Source organism: Equus quagga, chromosome 14 (assembly GCF_021613505.1).
Source record: "Equus quagga isolate Etosha38 chromosome 14, UCLA_HA_Equagga_1.0, whole genome shotgun sequence".
Taxonomy (NCBI): domain Eukaryota; kingdom Metazoa; phylum Chordata; class Mammalia; order Perissodactyla; family Equidae; genus Equus; species Equus quagga.
Window position 1 is genome coordinate 15,575,556 of NC_060280.1, and position 23,055 is coordinate 15,598,610.

General features: G+C 40.0%; 1 protein-coding gene across 1 annotated transcript in view; it reads right to left on the reverse strand.

The window, feature by feature from the left end:
• SPON1 (spondin 1) overlaps positions 1 to 23,055 on the reverse strand; it is a 245,046-nt gene that overhangs the window by 123,677 nt on the left and 98,314 nt on the right. The window contains exons 4-5 of the mRNA XM_046685570.1: positions 20,536 to 20,609; positions 15,587 to 15,709 (exon numbers count right to left, since the gene is read on the reverse strand). Coding sequence (XP_046541526.1) covers positions 15,587 to 15,709; positions 20,536 to 20,609 — 197 coding nt within the window. The remainder of the gene's footprint in view (positions 1 to 15,586; positions 15,710 to 20,535; positions 20,610 to 23,055) is intronic.

Consider the following 23,055-nt stretch of genomic DNA (forward strand, 5'->3'; position numbering starts at 1 on the left):
GAAGAAAGACGTCATACATATTTCAGAAGAGCTCATTATGGGAAGAAAGAGTGAAAAGGAACAAACAATGATAATAGAGGTAAAATGTGAAACTGGGTGCTATAGGAAACTAAACAGAGAAAGAGAAAATGAAGTAGGAAAAAATATGTGGCGCATGGAAAGAGATAAGAAAACATGCAAAAGAAGATGGGTCTGGAGAGTGGAGCACTCTGGGAGAGACAGGAATTCCTAAAGAAAGAGAAGGAATAAATTGAGCACACTGCCTACACAAAATAGATGCTCTGAATAGACTTGTGGAATGACTTAGCAAACAACAAAGAACAAAAAAATCAGAGATTAAAAAAAAAGATGCACTGGAAGAAAAATGTCACTACTAATAAAACAGCTGAAGGTATAAATAAAGCCCTATTTAAAATCTCATTTAAAATAAGTGAGATCAACATGCATCATCAAATATTTTATTTTAACCACAAGAGAAAAAGAAAGTATTCTGAAGAAGCTAGGTTATAGATTTCATGTAAAGGAATATAAATCATGTGAATAAGGACTATGCTTTTTTTCATTGTAATGAAAACCAAGTACAAACAATAGTCAGAGTAAAAAGCTATATAATTTGGGTTTTTATCCAGTCAAGTTGTTATCCAAATGCAAAGATTTTCAGTCTTAAAATTTAATCAGTCACTAATGGACCAGAGTTGACTTCAAAGATTACTTCAAAAAGAAACCTGATCTTTAAAGACAGACCTGAAAAAAAATGATACTATTAAAAATCGTAAGAAATCCTGAAGTAATAAGTATCTATTGAAGAGATGAGTAAATAAGAACAGAAACAGGGAAGAATCATTTGTGATAGGAGTTGGAGATTATGAGAATTGTTAAAATAAAAGTAGATTTAAATAAATAAATTGAGTGATAAGTTAAATCAATCGAGAATGGAAGTGAGAGAAGAGTTGAGAAAAACAAAAAGCAGCAAAGGTTCCCACAAAAATGAATCAAAACATATTACTTGAATAAGGTATGAATGTATTGACAAAATAGAAGTACTATCTTTGTTGTTTATTTAAAATTGATAGCTAATTGAATTAAAAAGAAGATTGCTGCCAAAGGGAATAAATTTAAGCAAAACCAAAAACAAACGCATTGTCTATATAATACCAAAGAAAATCTAGAAAGAAAAACATTAACTATAAAAATCCTGAGGTTAAAAAAATTGAGAATGGCAGAACATAAACTGAAGAGTACTAAAATTAAAATAACTGTAAGTTTAAACAATCATGCAGGAAGCAGAACAAAATAAAACAAAGAAACAAACAAAAAACTTAAAACCAAAAAAAAAGGAAAACAAAAAAATGCTTCCAATTAGATTAATGCAGTAATTTACTGGGAAATCTTTAAAAAGGCTTGGAAAGTCTAAAAGTAAGAAAAAAATTTTTTTAAAACACTAAAAATATAAACTTAATTAAAGTGAAGAAAAGCAGGTGGGATTTCATACATCGTTGAATTTAAGACAAATGTTATTAAAGGAAGCTAATGATGCTACTTATGTGATGATGAAAGTCAGAGTTAATAATGAGAATATAATGATAGTATGTCTATAGGACCCAGAGAACATAGCAACAAATAGAGAGCAATCACTGTTAAAAATTAAAGAGAAATTGGGGCCAGTGGTTAAGTTCGCTCGCTCTACTTTGGTGGTGCAGGGTTTGCAGGCTCAGATTGTGGGACTGGACCTAGCACTGCTTGTCAAGTCACGCTGTGGCAGCATCCACATAAAATAGAGGAAGATCCTCACAGATGTTAGCTCAGGGCCAATCTTCCTCAAGCAAAAAGAGGAAGATTGGCAACAGATGTTAGCTCAGGGCCAATCTTCCTCACACACACACACACACACACACAATCAAGAAGAAATTATAAGTACACAAATTTAGAACAAGGTGTTAATACCCCATTATGAGAATATGAAGAATCAAGAAGAAAACGATAACAGAATAGAGAGCCTGAAAAACATAATTAAATTTTCCATAATATTGCAATAAGGATAGATATTGCCAAGAATTAAGTGGATTAAACAACAACAAAAACTCTGAAAGTTTGTTGACGGTTCTTATGAGATGATGAATCACTCCTCTAAATTCAACCCTGGGAAACTTCAGAAACCGAGACAAGCACAGATCCATGGAACTAACAAAGACACTGAAGGGTGGGGATGGGGTGGAAGCAGCCAGGGGTGGAAGGGAACATGGCCCAGGAGTAAGAGGATGTGTGGAGGAGGAGTGACGAGTCCTCCCCTTTCCTCTGACCTAGTGGTGGGAGGATGAATTTGGGAGGACCGTTGGAGTTCTCCTATTTCCCCTCTCTGATATTGCCAAGGGAGGGTCATTGCAACCCAGATGTCTGCAGCACCTGTCCAGCCCTACTCCTGTCCCCAGCCAGAAAAATCTCAGGGCAGCAAAAAGCCCTTCTCAAAGGAAGAGGAGATGAAGGGAGCCCAGGCACCCTTGGGTATACCCTTCTGCATTCCTTCCCTCTCCAAACTCACAGGGCTGGGGATTAGAACCTAGAGTAATCCTGCTTCCTACTCCTGCTTTGTTCTAAAAGTGTTGGAAGGAGTCCCTGGCTGGAGAAGGTACCCAGTAGAATGGAAGGAAATGAGGGAGCTGATAGAGTGATGAGACACCTGGAGCTCTCTTCCCTGGCCTCACCCCCTTCTCTTCCCTTCAACACATCAGAAGAGACACTACCTAAGATTTGGCCCTTCTCCATCACACACTACCAGGCCTAACAGTGATATCACCAGAGAAACACAAGACCACCTGCCGCAATAACTAAATACCAAGGGGTAACAGAGTAAAAGAGAAAGCGAACTGAACACAAAGCAGCTTTATTACAATTAGATGGGCCAAAAATTTAACATAAGCACAACACATATCCTCAAAGACATAGGGAGATAGTAGTAATGTGAAGCAAGAACAAGAAGTAAAGAAAAAGAACCAAATATAAATTGGGTGTTAAACAAATATTTATAATGGCTGTGATACCCCTGCCAAAGATGCACAACCTGAATCTAATCTGAGGAAACATGAGACAACCCCAAATTGAGAGAGTCTACCGAATAACTGCCTGGTACCCTTCAAAAATGTCACTGTCATGAGAGTCAAGACAGACTAAGGAACTGTTCCAGATTACAGGAGGCTAAAGAGACATGACAAGTAAATGCAGTGTGTGATCCTGGATTGGATCCTGGGCCAGAATTTTTATTTTTGTCTTTGCTACAGAGCTACGCTGTATAATGTGGTGGCCTCTTGCCACATGCGGCAACCGAGTAAATGAAATGTGGCTAGTCTGAACTGAGAAGTGCTATAACTGTAAAATATACATTGGGTTTTAATATGTAAAAAAGGATGCAAAATATCTCAACATTAAATTTTTATATTAATTACATGTTGGAATGATACAATTTTGGATATATTGGCTTAAATAAGATATATTATTAAAATTAATTTCAGTTGCTTCTTTTTACTTTTTTAATGTAGCTAGTAGAACATTTAAAATTACGTTTGTGGCACATATTTGTGACTTGCATTATATTGCTAATGTATAGTATTGTTATAAAGAACATTAGGAGTACCACTAGTGTATTTGAACAAGGTATGTAGATTAGATAATCGTATTTTATCAATGTTAATGATAAACGTACTGTGATTTTGTAAGAGAATATCCCTGTTCTTAGGAAATAGACACTGGAGCATTTAGGTATAAAGGAGCAGGCACGATGTCTGTTATTTATTCTCAAAAGTTCAGAAAAAAATTATATAGAGTGAGAGAGAGAGAGAATGATAAAGCAAATGTGGTAAAATGTCAACAACTGCAAATCTGGGTGAAAGATAATAACAAATTCTGTGTACTATTTTTACGACTTTTATATAAATTTGAAATTATTTCAAAATAAAAGATTACAGAAAACCCCCACACAATGGTGAAAATAAGCGGCACAATAGTTGGGATAAAAAGCAGGAGGGTTAGCATTGAAGAAAGGAATGATGGGGGAGGAAGAGTGAGGAATTCCCCCAAAAGGCAGTGGAAAGTTATGAAGGGAGAGAACATATAAAGTAAAACCTAAAGGACATGAAGAAGACGGGTAGAAGTGACAAGATCTGGGTCACTGGAGGCTCAGAAAGAGAGAAAAAAGGAGAACTACTCGAAGAAAAATAATCTCCCAGAATAAAAGGAAGGGGAAAGACCTCATGTTTACAGAGCTCCTAGAGTAGAAAACTGTTTTTCAAAAAGAAAAAAATCCACACCTGATACGTTAATAGTGAAAATTTAGAGCATCAATGATACAATAAAGAAATAGAAAAGCAGAGAGAAAGAGTAGATCATCCAGAAACAAAAAATCAGATTGACATTGTATTTCTAAACAGCTGAAAATAAGAATACAACATTTACTGTATGAAAGAAAATGCTTTTAAACCTGGGTCTTATATTCAGCCATATGTCATTTAAATGTGAGAGCATACTGAGAATATCCTCTGGCATATAAGTGCTTCAGACGTTTGCCTCATAGAGACCCACTATGAAAACACTCTTGTGGGAAATACTCACTAAGAGAAATGCTAAAGATCAATGGGTGATCAAAACTTTGGTAAAGTTATGGTTGTGTAAAAAAGCAAAGACTAAAGAAAAGAAAAAAATATCCATAACAATCTGAAATAAAGTTCTAGAAAATAGTCAATATGAAGTGCGTATTTGGGTAAAGGGATGGTAGAGACCAAAAGAATCTGAGAGCATGCTAACGTTTTGTTTTGTTCAAGGGAAGACATAAATATTAAAATGTTTATAAAATCAATAGAGATAAATAAACATAAGTATGTGTCTTAAAGGCAACCACCATAAGAACAAAAAAATGAATCCAATAACTTTTAAGCCAGCAGAAGAAAACCTAATTTAGGCAATGGAAAGAAAGAAGTAGCTTAAAAAAAGGTATAATCAGGAAATATAAAATAAAATGGCATAAAAAATTGTAATATGACAGTAATCACAGTAAATATGGGGTAAATGGAATGAAACAAAAAACAAAGCCAGAGGGCCTTGCATCTCGTGTGCCATGAAGTACGTAACATTTCCCTTGGCCCCTGAGGTGAAGTAAGAAAAAAGCCTTCCTAAAATAAATATATACGAGGTTATTAAGTACAAAAAAGCAGAAATTATCTATTACATACTCTCTTACCAAAACAAAATAAAGAAACAAAATTAAGCGCAAAAATATAAACCAAAATCTCTGACTACTCGGACATTTAAAAAGACTCTGCTAATTAACAAGTCTGTCCAGAAGGTAAAGTAGAAAAGTACTCTATTAAGAAAACAATGAAAATGAGAACTACATATTAAATCTCCAGGACGGGCTCAGAGCTCTACCAAGAAGAAAATTTATAGCCGTAAGTGCATTTAATTAAAAAAAATGTCAAATTGGGAAAATCAGCATATTAAATAAGCAATATAAAAATTTACCAAAGGAACAAAAGGGCAATCCTAAAGAAATAAAAGGAGATGATAGTATGCATAAAACCAGATGTATGGAAATTAGAAAAGGAATAGCAGTAGCATTATTTACTAGGCTAACAAAACTTATCAGATCAAGGCAACACACGTAGATTTAGTCAAGAAATAAAGGAGAATTATTCTACTGTACTCTATGATGTTTGTTATGGACTATGAAAATCTGAATAAAATGGATGATTTTTTAAGAAAAGAAATAAAATTGTGAAATAAATACAAAAGAAAGAACTTGAATACACCAATAATTGATAAAGAAATTGGAAGAGAATTTGGAGATGAAGGTTGGGGAAAATAGTGTTTGTGGTTTTCTTTCAAAGTATCAATTATCAATGGAGATGGGTAGGTAGTAATATCACTTTACTCCTCAAAGCTAATATGGTCTTGATAAAGTCAGATAAAGAGCAGATTTTAAAATCAGAAACTATAGACCTATTTCATTCTTGCATATAGATGTGAAGAATTTAAAGACAATCCTGGTAGCTTCCCACTTTAAAAGAGAGTCACAGAAGAAAGGGCTCTAGGGTCAGAGGGTCTGGATGCAAAGCCTGGCTCCACCACACATTGGGTCTATGAACTGGCCTAACTGCTAACTTCCCTGAGACTCAGTTTCATCTTCAGTAAATATGGAATGTAATACTCATCCTATAGGGCTAAGGCAAGGATTATTGAGGAAATGTATGCAAACAATTAATATAATGCCTTGCAAATAGTATATAATAGTGGAAGAAGAAGAACTATGCATGTACATTAAAGGGAAAAACCACCCCATGATCAAGCTGGGTCTGTTGTAAAAAGGAAGAATGGGGGCCAGCCCTGCAGCTCAGTGGTTAAAGTTCTGCACGCTCCACTTCAGCAGCTGAGGGTTCACGGGTTCAGATCCTGGGCACGGACCTGCTCCACTCATCAGCCATACTGTGGAGGTGACCCACATACAAAATAGAGGAAGACTGGCACAGATGTTAGCTCAGGGCTACTCCTCCTCAAGCAAAAAAAAAGGAGGATTGGCAGTGGATGTTAACTCAGGGCGAATCTTCCTCACACACACACAAAAAGGAAGAATAGTCTAGAAAATTGAAAACTATTAATTATATTCCACAAAAAGAGACTTTCGTAAGAATTATATGTTCATATCAATAGGTGCTAGATGGCATTTGAAAAATCCAACATCCACTAAAAAATTAAAAGTAGACATCTATATTTAACGTATTTGAAGCCAAAAGTCAACAGTGTCCTGAAGAGATATTAAAGGCATTTTAAATACAAATAGGAGCCGAGCAAAGCTACTCATTTTTACCATTGTTACTTGACATTGCACTGGAGGTTCTTGTCAGTGAACAAGAGGGAGACCATAGAAATCACAGACTAGTAATCGGGAAAAAAAGACAAAATCATGCTGCTTTTTGCAGACAAATTATGAGTGATTACATAGGCGATTCAAGGAATTTTAGATAAAGCTTTTAGAAATAAAAGCATGTAGATGCAATCAAAGTGCATAAAAGATCAGTAGCATTCATGTAGACTAAATAGAACCTGGCAGAAAACATAATGAAAACTGGAAATCTCAGTCACAATAATAACAAAAATATAAAATAATCCTAGGAATTAACTTCATGGAGGGTATACAAGAAAGAAACTTCAAAGCTTTCATGGTGAAAAGGAAATCACGGAGGGAAAATTAAAATTTGTTCAAGTCTCAGTGTTTACAGAAATTGCATATATGTTTATACCAAGAAACACGATCTGTGTGAACGCACTCCCCATTATTAAAGGGTGTTCTCTTAGCTAAAATTCCAGAAATCACCTGACACGCAAGCATTCAAGTGTCTACTTATAACATTGCTCCTTTGAATGTGTTTTGGGTGGAACGAGAGCCCAGTGGTGGTTAAGGGAGAAGGGAAATGGACGCCTTGGGAATGGGAACTGAACTGGCATCTGAGTTACTCACAGACCCTGAGGAAAGAGTCCCATTCGGATGTCCCTGGGACCTAACAGTGCAGTGGGAGGGAAGCAGCATGGGAGGGTGGTGGAGAAAGTGAGGGATTCTGAGTAAGTCAAAGAAGGTGGCAGTGTAGCAGGGATGTAGGTGAAATCCTATAGTGACAACTGACTTTATCGTCTTTGTTAATTTTGCTTTTTATGCTGTCAAAGTAACACACGTCCAGAGTTTAAGAATCACTTTCTAAAAATATGGCCAAATCAGTCAGGGTCCCACAGGAAACAGATGGCGTAATTGAATCAGATAAGAGAGGAGAGTTTGATGAAGGGACAACTTATAACGGCATGGCAGTGTTCAAGGAAAGCAGGAGGGGAAAGGGAAGCTTATGGGGAGCTGCAACCACCTCTGAGTTTGAAGTATCTCCCCAGGAGGGGGAGCATTTTCAGGAACCAGGAGGGAGGGTTGTTCCTGGAAGAGGTGGTGGCTGGACAGAAGCTGTGGCCTCTGGAAGAGGACCGCCAACCTGCAGCCTCAGCAGAGAGGGAGCCATAGAGACCCTGCCGGCACTCTCCTCTGTCCTTGGCCTCTCACCAGCCAAATCCACCTGGAAGCAGGCAGGCGAGGGAGCCCAGGGGATGAGGTCCCTAGAGGTCACCCTCCCAGAACAGGATGGAGAAGAGCAGGAAATAATCTGGAGATCAGAATAGAAACCCCAAAAACTCCCTGTCAAAATACCTCGAAGTGCTAGAAAAAGTGAGAGAAATCTTCTGGGGTCTAAGTAAAGAGGGAGACAGCACCTGAGCTGCAAGCTCAGATGGACGCTGCCGCTGCCCTGAGGCTTAGGCTTCAGTGGCCACACAGGGATAAGAGATTAGCGTGCCCCTCAAACCAGGGGACTGGAGCACAATCCCCCTTAAAGGCAGGGCCCTTGGAGGGACAAAGTTTCAATGAAAAAGTGATCCACTAAGAAAGCTCTCTGTCTCCGCCGCCTGGACACTGGACTGAACAAAAAATGTCTCACCTAAGAATTTAGAACCACAGGTCTGGAGTTTGACACTGTTCCATTGTTTTGTAGCTTTTGTGTTGCTCTAAGAGGTCTGATGTCCCTCAGTTCTCAATCCTTTATTTGTTGCCTGTTTTTCTGGATGCCTTTAGGTTTGTCCCAAACCCCATTATTGTTCAAGGCCTTTTTCATTCATTGTGCTGAGCACTTGGTTCCTGAGGCCTTTCCTTGTTCCCTACAATGAAGTGGCTTGGTTCTTACGCACCACCCTCTCTGCACGTACTTGGGATTCAGCTTCCCTTCTTCTGCTAAGATAGTCGTTACCTGTCCATCTGTTGACCATGTCCCCAGATTTGGGTGCTGTTGTTTAATATGGACTTGTTTCCTCTTTTCTTGTCTTTGTGGGCTTATATATTTTTTTATTCATCTAATATTATCTTTATGGGAGTTGAGGACAGATCAGAGATTAATGTGTGTGTTCAACCTGCCATGTTTAACTGGAAGACTAGATTATTCACTTTCCTTTTTGACTCCTAATGCATAAAATAGCGAGTTGTTGCCATAAGGCTTTTAGAGAGGCGGAGGGAAGGGAGGAGGAAAAGGGGAAAGAAGCTAGTTAATTCTTTCTCTTTAGCCCCTTCCTTCACTGAAATGGTGTATCACGACACATGTGCCTGGTACAAAATCCTATTTCCTGGTGCCATAGTCTGTTCATGACTCAGCCTGATGGTGGCACAGCTGGGAGGCAGGCAGTTACTCAGCGTGGGGAGGGATTTCCCAGTGATGGTAGGAGGGAGTGCGATTATCACTTGTTGAATGTTTAATTTTGTTTCTGAAGTTAGATCGAGAGGAGAGGCCTATGGTCCACAAGTGGCTCATCACTGTCCTAGGCACTGGGCTAAGAAAACCCACAAGTGGTCTCATTCATAATTGGGAAGAAACTGAGCATGGTAAATATTATAAAGCTCACAATTCTTCCCAAAGTAATTTGAGGATTTAATGCAATCGCACTTAAAATTCTGACAGGATCCTTTAGAGAACTTGATAAAATGATTTCACAATCATTTATAAAAATAGAAAGACAATAATATTGAGGAATATTTTAAGATGAAAGAGTACCTCCATTTCCACGCCAGAAACGTGGCTTGTCAGCTTTGATGCCTCTCTCTCTTACTCCTCCACAGCAATCCATGACAGAATTTACCTCTAAAAGATATTTCAAATTCCTCCATTCTCCACCACCGCAACATCCTCCTAACCCATCTACCCAGGCACCACCAGTCCCATCCAATGTGCTCTCCACTCAGCAGTCATATAAGGTCCTCTCTCTCTCCTGCTCTAACCTCTTCAGTGGCTTTTCATTGCTCACCTCCCTCTACTCTGTTCCTTGCTCATTTTGTAACTGCTTCTCATTCATTCATTCAACATTATTTATTGAGAGGCTTTTAATGTGACAATGAGCTAGGTCCTGGGGAGATAATGAGCAAATTCACACTTGGTTCCTGCCAACACTCTAGCGGGTTTAAAGGCAAAAGACAATAAACATGAAAAAAGATTCAAATGTGTTAGTGATTAAACCAATGCCAATTTAAAATAAAATTAATGTTTATAACCATTCATTGGCAAAATTCAAACAAAAAAGTTAAATTGAGTGCTGAGGAGGCTGGGAGAAACAGACATATTTATTCATTATTGTAACATGGTGAACTGATACAAATGCTTTGAGGAAGAATCTCGCAAAAGGTCTTAAGAGCCAAAAAAGGTCCATATCCTCTGATCCAGCTGTCTTACTTTTGGGAAATTATTTCAAGGAAATAATTCAAAGGAAGGAGGAAGGGTGGAAGAGGACTTCATGTACAATGTTTGTTTATTGCAGAGCTTTCTATGTTAGCCAAAGACCTGACATCACCCAAATGCTCAACAAAAGAACAGTTAGATATGCTTAGAACAAGCTGATATAATAAATTATGACTATGGAAACAAAATCAAATGTAAAAAGTAGGACATAATATGTTCAAATGTGATGTTAGAAACTCTGTGTATGGGTGTATTCACACATATGAGGAAAAGAAAGTATGGCCAAGTGTTAACGTGATGGTCTTTCATGTGACTGGGTTTAATAATAATTGTTTTCAGTTAAATGACCCAATGGAAAAGATGGCTGAATTCCATTGTAAAATTAACTTTGACTTTGCAGAATATTTTTCCCAGTGGCCATGTTTATATTTTAGGCAATGTGTTGGCCAATGAAAAAGATAATTGGCTCTTGGAAAAAATATTCTTTTCGCCAATAAGTGTTTGTTAAATGGTATTAAAACTGATGCTCTATTAAAAATGGTGGCAGTTATGCAGTTTGCATTGTCAAGGAAGATTACAGAGTCTTTACGGGGTGGAAGAGACTCAGCATCTATTAGGCAACTCCTAGCCCCCCAGCAAAGACTGGGCATGTCTCCAACCCCTGGGACATGCCTACGAAGGAACACTGCCTAGTCACTGTGTTCTTGCAAAGAACACGAGCTCCTGGACTGCCGGTGGTCACTGCAGACTCCAGGTGCTGAGGACAGACACTGGGGGGTCTTACACTTCTCCTAGTACTCCAGGGTCCCGAAAATCTGTTCAGGTGCAGCAAATCCACACCCTCTCTTTCTGACTTCTCGGTTAAGATCTCTGTAGAGTTGGTTTCTGTACAGTGGGTAAAGCTGTTCAGAATTTGGTATTAAAAGATGCTTTGTGTATAAGGTATTTAATTTTACTGCAGAGGAGAGAAGACTGCCTCGTGACAGCCCGTAGAGGAAGGCAGAAGGGAATCAGATCTGAGCTTTTTTTTGTTTCTGACACTCTGGCTATGTGATCTAAGCCCTTAACTTCTTTGTGCTTCAGGTTTTTTTCACTTATAAAATTAGGAGGTAAAACTTGCATGATCCAGCCTTAAAATGGATTTCTAGAAACTACCTGATTGGGAGTGTTTCAGAAAGACTTCACAATTTTCAGAGGGCCAGCAGGGATTTACGGCATTGCAATAGAGACGGAACACCAGAGGTCATTTAGGCCATCCTCCTGCCTTCTTTATCTCATCACACCTCACCCCTCCCAGAGAGAGAAGTGTTACGGATGCAGAGAGTGCTCTGTTCTTCAAGAGAGGGAACCCCAGAAACAGCATGTGGAAGAAACAATTTTGTATAGTGGTTGAGAAGAGCCACCTGAAGACGTGGCCCACTGCAAGAGAGGGCTGAAAGCACGAAGGTGCTGTCCAACCCTCCATGAGAAGTCCCAGGTGTATTCTCAACAGCAAGTGACCCAAAGAGAACTGAGGGCAGATACTCAGGTTGCTATCTTATCCATCTCAAAGATTCCCGAAGTGTGGTCTACAGACCCCTGGAGACCCTGAGGCCCTTTCAAGGGGGTCTGTGAGGTAAAAACTATTCTCAGAATAAACACTAAGACGAAATTTGTCTTTGCCATGTGTTGACATTAACACTGATGGGGCAAAAGCTGGTGAGTAAAACTGCTGGCAGTCAGTGTGGACCGAGGCAGGGGTCTTGAACTGTATTAGTAGTCAGTGTATTCCTCACAGTAAACAACCAAACAACAACCAAAAGAGTCAGTTTCACTTAAGAATGTCCTTGATGAAACAATAAAAATTATTAATTTTATTTATTAATCTCTGTACCTTTGAGTGCACATCTTTTTACTATGCATGAGGCACTTCTGGTAATATACTGAAGTAATATGATTGTTTTGAGTAAAAGCAATTGATTGAGGTACAAGCTGGACTAGACACTTTTATTTTCATAAAACATCATTTTTACTTGAAAGAACAAATGACAGACAAATTACGGCCATTCAGACTTGAGAATTTGGCAGACATTTTCTCAAAAATGAAGTGAGCCTATCACTTCAAGGAAAACAACTGACAGTATTTGTCGCCAATGATAAAATTTGACCTTTCAAGCAAATCGTAGAATTTTGGCAAATTTGTATCTGTTACTGTGAACATGATAGCTTTCTAATACTTAAACACTTTTCTGATGCGATTGGAAGTAATATTAATGAATGTGATTTCTGATATTGTATAATGAAACGTCTCCACATTTGGATCATCTGCATAACTCAGTAAACCAATATTTTCCAAATGACCAGTGTATGATGTTACAAAATCATTCATTTGTAAAAAAATCCATTCAAAGTGCAAGATAAAACAATATATTTTAATGTAACAGAGTACAAGTTCATTGAGATGGTTTCATATACCACATTGTAATCATGCTTTAAGAAACTACCATTTACAAATTTACAAAACTCTACAGAGCTTTGGTGTAATATAAAAGAAGATTATTTGTAATTATCTGAAAAGGTTATTAAAATATTCTTCCGTTTTCTGATTACATGTCTGTGTAAGACAGAATTTTCTTCATATACTTCAACCAAAAATATATACCACAATTGGTTGAATGTAGAGGCAAATATGAGAATCCAGGTGTGTTCTATTAAGCCACACAGATTGGCAAAACTGTAAAACAATGATGCTCTTCTCACTAAATTTCTTTGTTTGGGACAGTATGGTTATTTTCATAAAATGTCCTAACATGCAATGAGTTTATTATTGCTAAATCATTATATGTCACTTTTGACATTAATTAATAAGCAATATTTCAAAATTTCTGTTTTAGTCTTCGATATGGCGCATATTGAGGGACACAATCCATAAACAAAATTAATTTGGAGTTCTCAATGATTTTTAAGCGTGTAGAAGGAGTCTTGAAATTAAAAAGCTTGAGAATCGCTGTTCTGAGATCCTTGGAGAAAAAGTAGTGTTTTGGATGAGTAATTAACGAGACAGGGACTCAGCATTTGTCAGTTTACACTATTGTCGGGAAGCATCATGGCTTAATCAGGCTTCATGGTAAGGGTTGGTTATCAAGACAAAATCACTCCTGGAGCAGCAAAAGGAAAGTTATCTATTACCTAAGATGGGTAGAATTCGCTTTTATGAACATCAAATTTTCAAAGTCCTGATTAGACCTTCTTTGTGCCCTTCCAATTGGCTCCAGCCCCCCAAGTGTACAAGTACACCCCTTTACCTCCAAGGAAGGTCTGGCCTACACTCCCTGCTCAGTGTTGGCATCATGACTAGATGTGGGCTAGAAATCTGCTCCCAGGTCATGGTGAATGCCACTCTGCATTCAATGATCAGGACGCAGTACTTGGGAGGGCACCGGGCACTTCCAGGCACTAAGAATGAAGGATGAGCATGTTGTGGCTTTTGTCCTGAAGGACTTCTCTGTCTGATGGGGAAGAAAGATTCCTGAAGAAATAATTACAGTATGATGTGATAGATACTCTTTTGTAGATAGTGACCAAGTTTTTGCAACCAAATGTTAGGACACACTCTGACATCTGACAATCCTGGGGGATCTGGAACTCATGTCTGCTATATTTATTAAGAAACTCCCAACAACTCCACAGAAATTCTGTATAGATTTGTACTTGATTTGGCCCAAAGATCCAGAAACAATGGTCTGTGCCTTTTTTTTTAATTCTGGGAAATAACAGTGTCAGAATAGAAAAGGGCAAGAAGCTCCTTAGGATTACAAATGATGAGTAATGGGCCCCTCACATTTTATTGCCTCTGAATTAGTGGATGGAAGGCACTGAAGGAAATTTTTCCATCATACTCGTTCCAAGTGGTTTTTCCCCCCAAGGCAGAGTCCAAGTTTGTCCACATAGGTCTCCCACAGCAGCTGAATCAGATCAAGCTGAATCCCAGAGTCAGAAGAATGAACTACGGTCCCAAGCCTTGATTACATGTGGGTAAAATTAAACAATAGGGCTCTTGATCTGCCAAGAAAAGTTGGAGTCGCCTCTGGGTGGGCTGTTTGGGGACCATGGAGGTTCTGGTCTAAGTGGGTCTTCTAAGTCCCAACCATGTACCCCTTGCTCCCCCTTCCTTTGGGACTGACTCAAATCCCTCTTTTTAATCTCTTTCTCCCAGTCCCTCTGTTCTTTCCCAGCTGTGGCAACTCTAAAGTGAAATGAACAAGAATAAAACAGACAATGAACAGAAAATCATGCTCAGTGCCACACACGGATCTCCTGCCACCCACAGTTAGAGAATGGGATATGCTGGTTCTTAAAGACAATCCAAATGAGAGGCAGGACAAGGAGCCTGAAAAATCCCTTTCTGAATCTTGGCTGCACTACTTATATCTGACTATGGGCAAATCACAACATCTCTTTGATCTCCAATGAGCTCATCCACAAAAACAGGTCATTTTGAGGATTAAATGACATATATGTAAAAATGCTTGGCACATGGTAAGTCCCCTATTCATAGCTACAATTTTCACATCTTTCTGTGTGATTATTTGATTAGTGTCTGTCTCCCCACTAATCTCTCAGTTGCAGGAGAATGTGGACTGTGTCTTTCTTGGTTCACTACTATGTCTCTTGAGCTTAGCAAAGTATCTGGCACATGCAAGGTGTTTGTTGAGACAATTATATGATAAAAGGGAGTTGCTAGGGTCTTGATTAAGGATCTACTCCCAAGCAGCAAGTCTGGGGTCTCCTGACAACTCTCCTGGATTGGGACTGACTATCTGAAGCATGGTGTCATGAAGGATTCTAAGGTGGCATCTGGAACCAGTAGGAACAGGGTATGCTGATAGATTACTAACACCTGCTGTGGTTGAGGATGTTGAATATTTGTTGACCTCGGTCTGTGTAGTCAAGACCAGCTCCCTTTGCCAGATATTTCCAGCACAAATAGGTCTATTGTATAATTCATGGATAGAGTTATTTCAGGAGGACTGAAGTTACCAAATGTCTGACTTGAAGATAAGCAGCATAACCTCAGGAATGTTTTTGTGACTCAGAGATAAGAAAATGCCTAGAACAATGCTATGCAAAGAAGCTGGAAGCATACCACTATTATATCTGCCTGTTTCAATGAACTCACTTTGTGGGAATGTGAGTTTCATGAATCAATTGGTAAGAGCGAGCAGACCTCTCATACTTCAGCAAGTATATCCCATGACGAGGAAGAACTTTGCAATACGCTTTCCCCCAACCCTTACGGCAGCTGCTCTACTCACGAGGGTAATCCTTTGGGTGTGTCTTCTCAGACCAGTTTCCGTAAAATGTGAGTCTGTACTTGGCTGTTCCACAGGCACAGCAGTCTAAGATTGGTTTATCAGTCACCCCATCAAACGTGGAATCTGAAACAGTCAGGAAAGTCACCAAGTTAGGAAACAAACGTGGGTCATTGATAAGGCAGCACCATCATGGTCTCGTCCTGTCCTTAATGCTTGGGAAAAGAAGATGAGGTGCCATTTTCATTGATTAATAACACCTAGAACCAGGTCAGTACTTGGGCTATAATGAACTTTATATACCTCTAAGTATGGTAACGGTATTTTGCAAATAAAAAAACCAGAACTTCTGCTCTACTAATGTGAGGAGATGTGTAGGACCAGTAAGGCAGAATATCTGGGACTGGGGCTATCTTGGGAAACGGGGGATAAAATTCACTCAGTTATCCTTTCTGGGCCTGAATCTGTTTCCCCACCCCACCCACAACAAGATTTCTCCACCGTATTTTAAGAGGCATATGCATGTGTGTGTTTTCTCTAAGAAATATTCTCTGGGGCCAAATTGCCAGGACCAGAAGGAGCAGCTTTGAAGGAGAACAGTGAGAACAAGTAGAGAGACATAAAGGACTGCTGAAAATTATTTAAAAAGAAAAAGATATGCATATATAGTCACATCACATCTTATCAAGCTTTCAGAGACTGCTGGGAAGGGTGGGGGTTTGGGAACATGTTCATAAGTTCAGGTTTACTTCTGAGCATAGAAGCAGCCAGGAAAAACTTAACAAGATTCCCTCTCCACCCCCATTTTTAGCTGTGCATAGCTGATAAGTGGGGAAAGAGAAATTACATGAATAAATTCAGTATTTCCGATTGTCAAGCCCCGTCCCTAACTGTGCATTGTTGCTTTTAGTCTGTTCTGCTTCCTGCAAGATGAAAACAATAACTGCAGATGCAACTTGCTTCAACTGCTTTTTCTTTGTTCCTCTAGAGGTACTAACATAAATGCTCCTTTTTTTTCCAAGTTGGACATTTATTCTTAAACATTATATAATGAACAGTGACAATATAAAAATCTTTTTGAGTGTAAAGAAGATCATTTTACAGGCTTTCCTTATGGAATTTGCTGAGTTCATTTGGTTTGAATATGCAAAATCAGTGATGGGTAGAAGAAGTGAATTCTGCCTTCTAGGATGGAGACACATGTATGGGATATTGTAATAATAACTACACTGTATAGAGACCTTGTATGTGCTGATCCCTTTCCATATATTGTCTCATTTAATCCTAGCAATCCTGGGAGGTAAGTACTTTGGTTAACCCCATTTTACGGATCAATAAACTGAGGCAGAGTAGGTAACCAGCCCAAGGTCACAGTGTTAGTGAGTGGTGCAGGTGGACCAAGAGCTTTGAGCCCAGAGGCCGTGCTCTTAATCTCTGCACTATAACCCTCCAGGAAAGACCTTCTGCTGGACAGATCTGCATAAGCACCAATGAGAGAAATTTTTTTGTGTTTCTCTTTTTGCTTTTTCAAGTGAAGAATGGTGCATTTAAAAAATTACCTCCTTACATAGCTCCAGGATTTCTAAACAGCCCCAGAGAAGAGATCTGAAACCACCCAAAATAGAAATAATTGTTTGGCTACTTTTTGTACCCTTGGAAAAGGCCAGAGCATTGTCTATGCTTAGGAGCCGGCTCCCCACTGCCTTATGCGCACGAAACCCGGGTCTGTTCCTGGGTGAGCCACTTTGATAGTTAAGGGACAAGCCCTGTTGAATGTATTTCAGGACAGGTAGCTTAAATCAGTAACTCCTGAACATTTTTTCTTTTTACATTTCCATTATGACCAACGATGTTGTGAAGGAAACTAAATTAGTTTTGAAAAAGCGATTCAGAGCTAAGAGATACATGCTGGGGTCTCAATTCTAACTACCAGGCGCTGTTAAATGAGGCAGCAACAATCTCTCAGAGAACCAAAATAAGGCCAATGGGTAGCTTTACCTTATGAAAAGCGCTTTCAGATACAGGTAGTAAACTTAAAGATATATCCAGGAGGTCAAAGGAATACACTGAGAATAAGCCTTTTGAATTCCAAAGGAAAATAAGCTTCCCTTTAAAAAATAAATTTCTAAGTTTGAAACTAAAAGCAGACATACTGGTTCCTACCAGGGAAAGCCTATTGAAAATGAGCCAGGTTTCCAAAGGGCAGGGATAACAAGTGTTAACTCGCTTCTATCCACAGCAAGGACTGCAAATACAGGTAACTTCAGGCAGTGCAGCATCTCCTGAGCAGCCCTCTCCCCAAATTTCTACACCCAACTGCTTTTTATCTGTGCAGTTCTTAATTTTTCCCCCTATGGATTAAGAGCTTCAACTGGGAAAAAAATAACAGGCACGAGTTTCTTTCTCCTCTTCCTTGATAGATGTGATTTGATTCACCAAAGAAGCAAAGAATGCAAAGACCCTAATGAAAGAGCTAAGATAATTAAGGAGCATATACACTTAAGAAAAACCCCTTTGCTCTATGCTTGTAAACTAAAGACTTTCTTAATGTAATCTGCTTTGCTAAGTGATGGATTTCCTCAGGAGTCTGCTGTCTCTGGGGATCACCTGCAACTGCACCTAAGATCCTACAGCCCAGGATGGTCCTGCTGGGCCTTTTTTCATCCACAAAGCTGCCATTGGGAAGTAGTTTTTTCATACATAGGCATCCTTAGTCATTTGATAGGATCTCTGCTTCAGAACTGAGAACCCATAGAGATTTGTATGCCATTTTATTGACGTTGTATCTGCAGAATTTTAGCGTATTCGTATTTTAGATGACTTCCCCCAACATCAGGACTAAGGCTTTGGAAAGCGCACTTTAGTTAACAATTGCTGGTCAGTACATGGAGGTGACAGCAAAGTGTCTCCTAAGAACCCTCAAATCTGGGAAATAAGCTGTCCTCTGGCAATCAACCTAACAAAACAATACCACAGTGGCTGTGATTGGCCATCTGTGGGTGTAGACCAAAAGGTGGCCTCTAAATGTGTGATCCAGAACACCCACAACTCTAACCCACGGGACCTCAATGTCGTCTCCTGGAGGCGGGGTAGGAATGGGATTGTCCTTTAGGAACCAAGAGCCTCAACAGTTGAGATGTTCCCTGGTTGGAGAAAGGCTGAGTGAACTTGCGGACAATTAACTACAGGAAAGGAAAGCCCCCAAACTCATGTGTGGTGATGCCCACCTGGAAGCTGACAAGGGCCTTGGCCCACAGGTTCCAGCTCTCTAGCCCCTGTGGCAGGTATGACCCAAATGCAGGGCACCCAACTCTTTGCCGTTTTGCTGTTTCCATGCTCTCCAATCAGTCCTCCACGTGGGACCTAGTTTCTGCCCTAGCTCAGCTACAGGGAGACCTATGCTTTGTCTACCAAAGGTAACCATGCAAGCTGCTGAATTGGGAGGTAGTCCCTTTGATAGAAAGGCAGAGGTTAAGGGCATTGGCTTCTAGGTTCACACCCTGCTCTCTATCACTAGCTGTATCATCCTGAGTGAGCTGTTGAAACGTCTTGTGCCTCAGGCTTCTCATCTATAAAATGAGGAGGCTATAGGGGGCCAGCCTGATGGCATAGTGGTTAAGTTCGCCCCCTCCACTTCGGGGGCCCAGGGTTCACCAGGTTTGGATCTTGGGTGCGGACCTACAACTTATCAAGTCATGCTGTGGCAGGCATCCCACACATAAAAAAATAGAGGAAGATAAGCACAGTGTTAGCCAATCTAACCTGAGTAAGCATGTTAGGGTATCTCCCTCAGCAAACGAGAGGAGGATTGGCAGCAGATGTTAGCTCAGGGCTAATCTTCATCAAAAAACAAGTAAATAAATTAAAAAAAAATAAAATAAGGATGGTATAATAGTCTTTACCATATATGGTTTGTGCAGATGACATGATTAAGGCTTGTGAAAGACTTAGAATAGTGCCTGGCATGTAGCAAGCACTCAAAAAATATTAGCTATTGTTATTATTTTCCCAGAAGACTGTTACCAACTTTTCTTTTTCGTAGTAGCTATGATGTGCTAGAATTGGAGAGGTCTATTTCTTCTCAAAATGCTAATTGCTCTAAATGCCAATAAAAATTCTGCAAAAATGAATAAAAATGAGATAATTAAGTTGTATAATTTTAGAACATTTTCTATTTTTATTTAGTTCTCTAACAACTTCTAAACACATTCAGACACTTAAGGTCTTAATTTTTCACGGTAGATTAATAAACAAGCTTTCAGATGTAGATAATTACTAACACTGATATATAAGTATCATTTCCTATGTGGCAAGGTGGTGTGGTACTATTTTATTTACATTAAGTCAAGTGGCTAGAAAGGGCAGAGGCAGGATCTGAATCCAGGCCTCTGCTCCAACCTCCCCATCTACTTAATCTCCATGACCATTGCGAAAATGCCTTCAAACAAGGAGAGGGCATGGATGAGCTTGCAAATCCAAGGACCAGATCCTTGAATGTGATGAAATCACAAGGTCAATGCCCCCTTGGCATCCCCATCTCCTGCCCATCTTCCCTAGAGAAAAATCCCCCCACATCACCCAGGTGCTGGTGATTATTCCAGAGAATCATTACAGACTTCTTAAAGGTACACAATTGTGCGTTCCTTAATTAAGTCCTGTGAATTATTCCAAGGAACCTCTTCAGAATAATCACTGTTTCACAAAAATAAGAAGATGATGGCACCAATCTAAGGTACATTATCTCCTACCCAGGGAATCAAGCTGAGTAATTAGAGCTTAAGGCGGATCCAATTATCTACAGCACACAGCCAGATTAAAAATCGGAGCTGCGTGGGGAAGCAGAACGCGGAGGAACTCAGAGAGTCCAATCGCCTCAATTCCTGCGGCTGGATGCTTAGACTGAATGAGCCAGCTTCCGGTTATCTGGCCCTCTCCCACCCACACGTTCTTACCTTGTTCACAAAGTTTCTTGGTCAGAGAGCCCTCATCTTGAAAATAAATGATGCGTTTCTGTACAATGCTGGCCCTGTGGGGAAAGAAGACACAAGTGCCGTGGTGAGGAGGGCAGATTTAGGGATGTCAGATCCTTGCTTGTCCACCTACGGCTGTGTGGCTTTGGGTGAGTCACCACAACTCTCTGTGCCTCAGTTTCTCCATTGGAAAATTGGTGTTAATAATAATACCTACCTCATGAAATTTCTCTGAGAACTAAATAAAATGTATGTCAAGAGTTCAGCACATGCCTAGAAACCACTCAATAAGTACCAGTTATCGTGTTGGTGGAGGTGGTGCTGATATTATTATAAAGATGAGAAAGTGAGCTAACAACAATTTCAATAACTTTTCTCAATGGTTCATTTTACTCTAGCTTTGTATCAAACTGTTGAGGCCATTTATAGATCAACCATGTTCAAATCAGAGAAGTATGTCAAACCCTCGTCTTGAAGGGGAAAAAAGGAATTTAAAAATATATTTTGATTTGTTCCGAAAATGTCATTCTATATCTCTCCTGAAAGTCTAGACGAAACTGTCTCCTACATTTTGAACAAAGACAACTTCAGCTGTTATAGCTCCCTCTTAAACTTGTCAAACACAGGATCTTAGAATTTGGAAAGAATATTTTGAGGTTGAAAAATGACTTACGTTTGGCCAGCACATATTTTCTCTTTAATCTAGGATTGCACAGACACGCTGCTTCTCCTGTAACCCACTCTGCTGTGTACTTTCAGCTGGCCCCGCAGAGGCTGAATCCTGAAACCCAGTGTTCCAGTAATTGGAAAGTCTACAACACTTAACATCGAGACGGTGCCAATGGATCTCGGGCATTTCTATTGATTTTCTTCAGCAATGCCGCTCAGTCAAAAGGTAATTTTCACTTTGATTTGCCCTATTTAACAGATAAAGGGATCCCTTGACTCCATCACAGCTGATCATACTGAATGAGTGATAGAGTCACAGGATCTGCCCTGTGTCACATGATCTCAGACCCAGTAACAGGCCCATGTGTGCAGGGATGTGCAGAGTACAGAGGCGGTTTTCCATGGTCTGGGCCTAGGCCAAGTTGACTTTCCAAAGAAATGTCTACTCTATACCCAGTCTTGCAAAAAGAATAAAATTCAGGCCAGCCTAAGATATCTTTTACAGTCTGTCCCCACCCAAAAGAGATGAGATGTTGAAACAAATGAATGAAATATGCTTCTTGTCTACACAAAGTTACTTTGATCATCTATCCATTCCATCGTCCATCAAGCAGAAAGTTTCCCCAGGCCCAGAGAACACTCAGCCTCACCCTAAAGCCAAATAACAGAGCCTTTTGTTAGTCGGAGCATCCCATCCCCTCCCACAGTGCTTTCAGAGCGTCCCTGCCAAGAAGTGTCTCGGGGACCCCTGTGGAGGGCAAGGAGAAGGCCTAGGGGGAAGTATCCCAGGCCCCACATTATTCCTTCAGCCAAAGTCTCCGTCCCCATTTCAGCCAAAGTGGCCTCCTCCCCTATTTGTCCTCCTGTTGTATTTGCTGGTGTCTTTTCAACAGAGTGGTTGGAGGCCTGCTGAGTGGCCAGACCCTGGCCAGGGACCCTGTCACAAACAAGACAGATGGGGCCACTTCCCATTCTCAAAGTCGACAGAAGAGTGGGGAGAAAGCATTAAACAACTAAGTCCTCAGCCAACCATTTAACACAACCGCCATTAAGTACTGAATGGAGAAGTTCTTATGGTGTGGGAAAGTATACATGGGGGTCCTGACCAAGCCAGGAAAGGCTCCCCGTGGGAAAGACAGCTGAGCTTAGATTTGAAAGAGTAGGAGCTAACTAGGCAAGTGGGAGGGAGAAGCAAGGGAGAGGGCATCCTTTGTAAATTCCTTGAGGTAGGGAGGGTCATGGCTGGTTGGAGAACCTATGAATGATAAGCCAGGGAGGTGGTGTGAGAGGAGCCGGGGGTGGGCAGGGCCAGCAGGGAGATGGCATTTTACTCCAAGCTGGATGAGACATCTTTGAAGAGTGTGTCCTGAGGAGTGAGAGGATCAGATTTGCTCTTTTAAGAGAGTGCTTGGGCCATAGAGTAAAAATGGGTTGATGTGTGGTTACAGAGCTCCAATGCAAATAAAATTTTGTTTCAATGAAATTCTCTTGCGTACAAACTTACCATGGTATTCAAAGCTTTTCATAAAGTTTCCCCCCAACACCCTCTGGCTTCATCTGTCACCATTTCATGTCATGCGCACTGGGTTCCAGACTTTGTGAAGCATATGCCCCTCGTCTGAACAACTCTTCCCCTCTACCAGGCCCTTGACTGTCCTGATTCCTCTCCAAAAACCTTTCTTTGCTAGCATCTGTAACAAATTCCTCCTGCTGTGAATATGAGAACAATAGCAAAGCCTGTGATTTGAAAGCATGATCATGTTTAGAAAAATTAAATTACACCCAAATTTTCCAAAAGTCGGATCGTAAGATTTTGGGGGACCAGAGATAGAA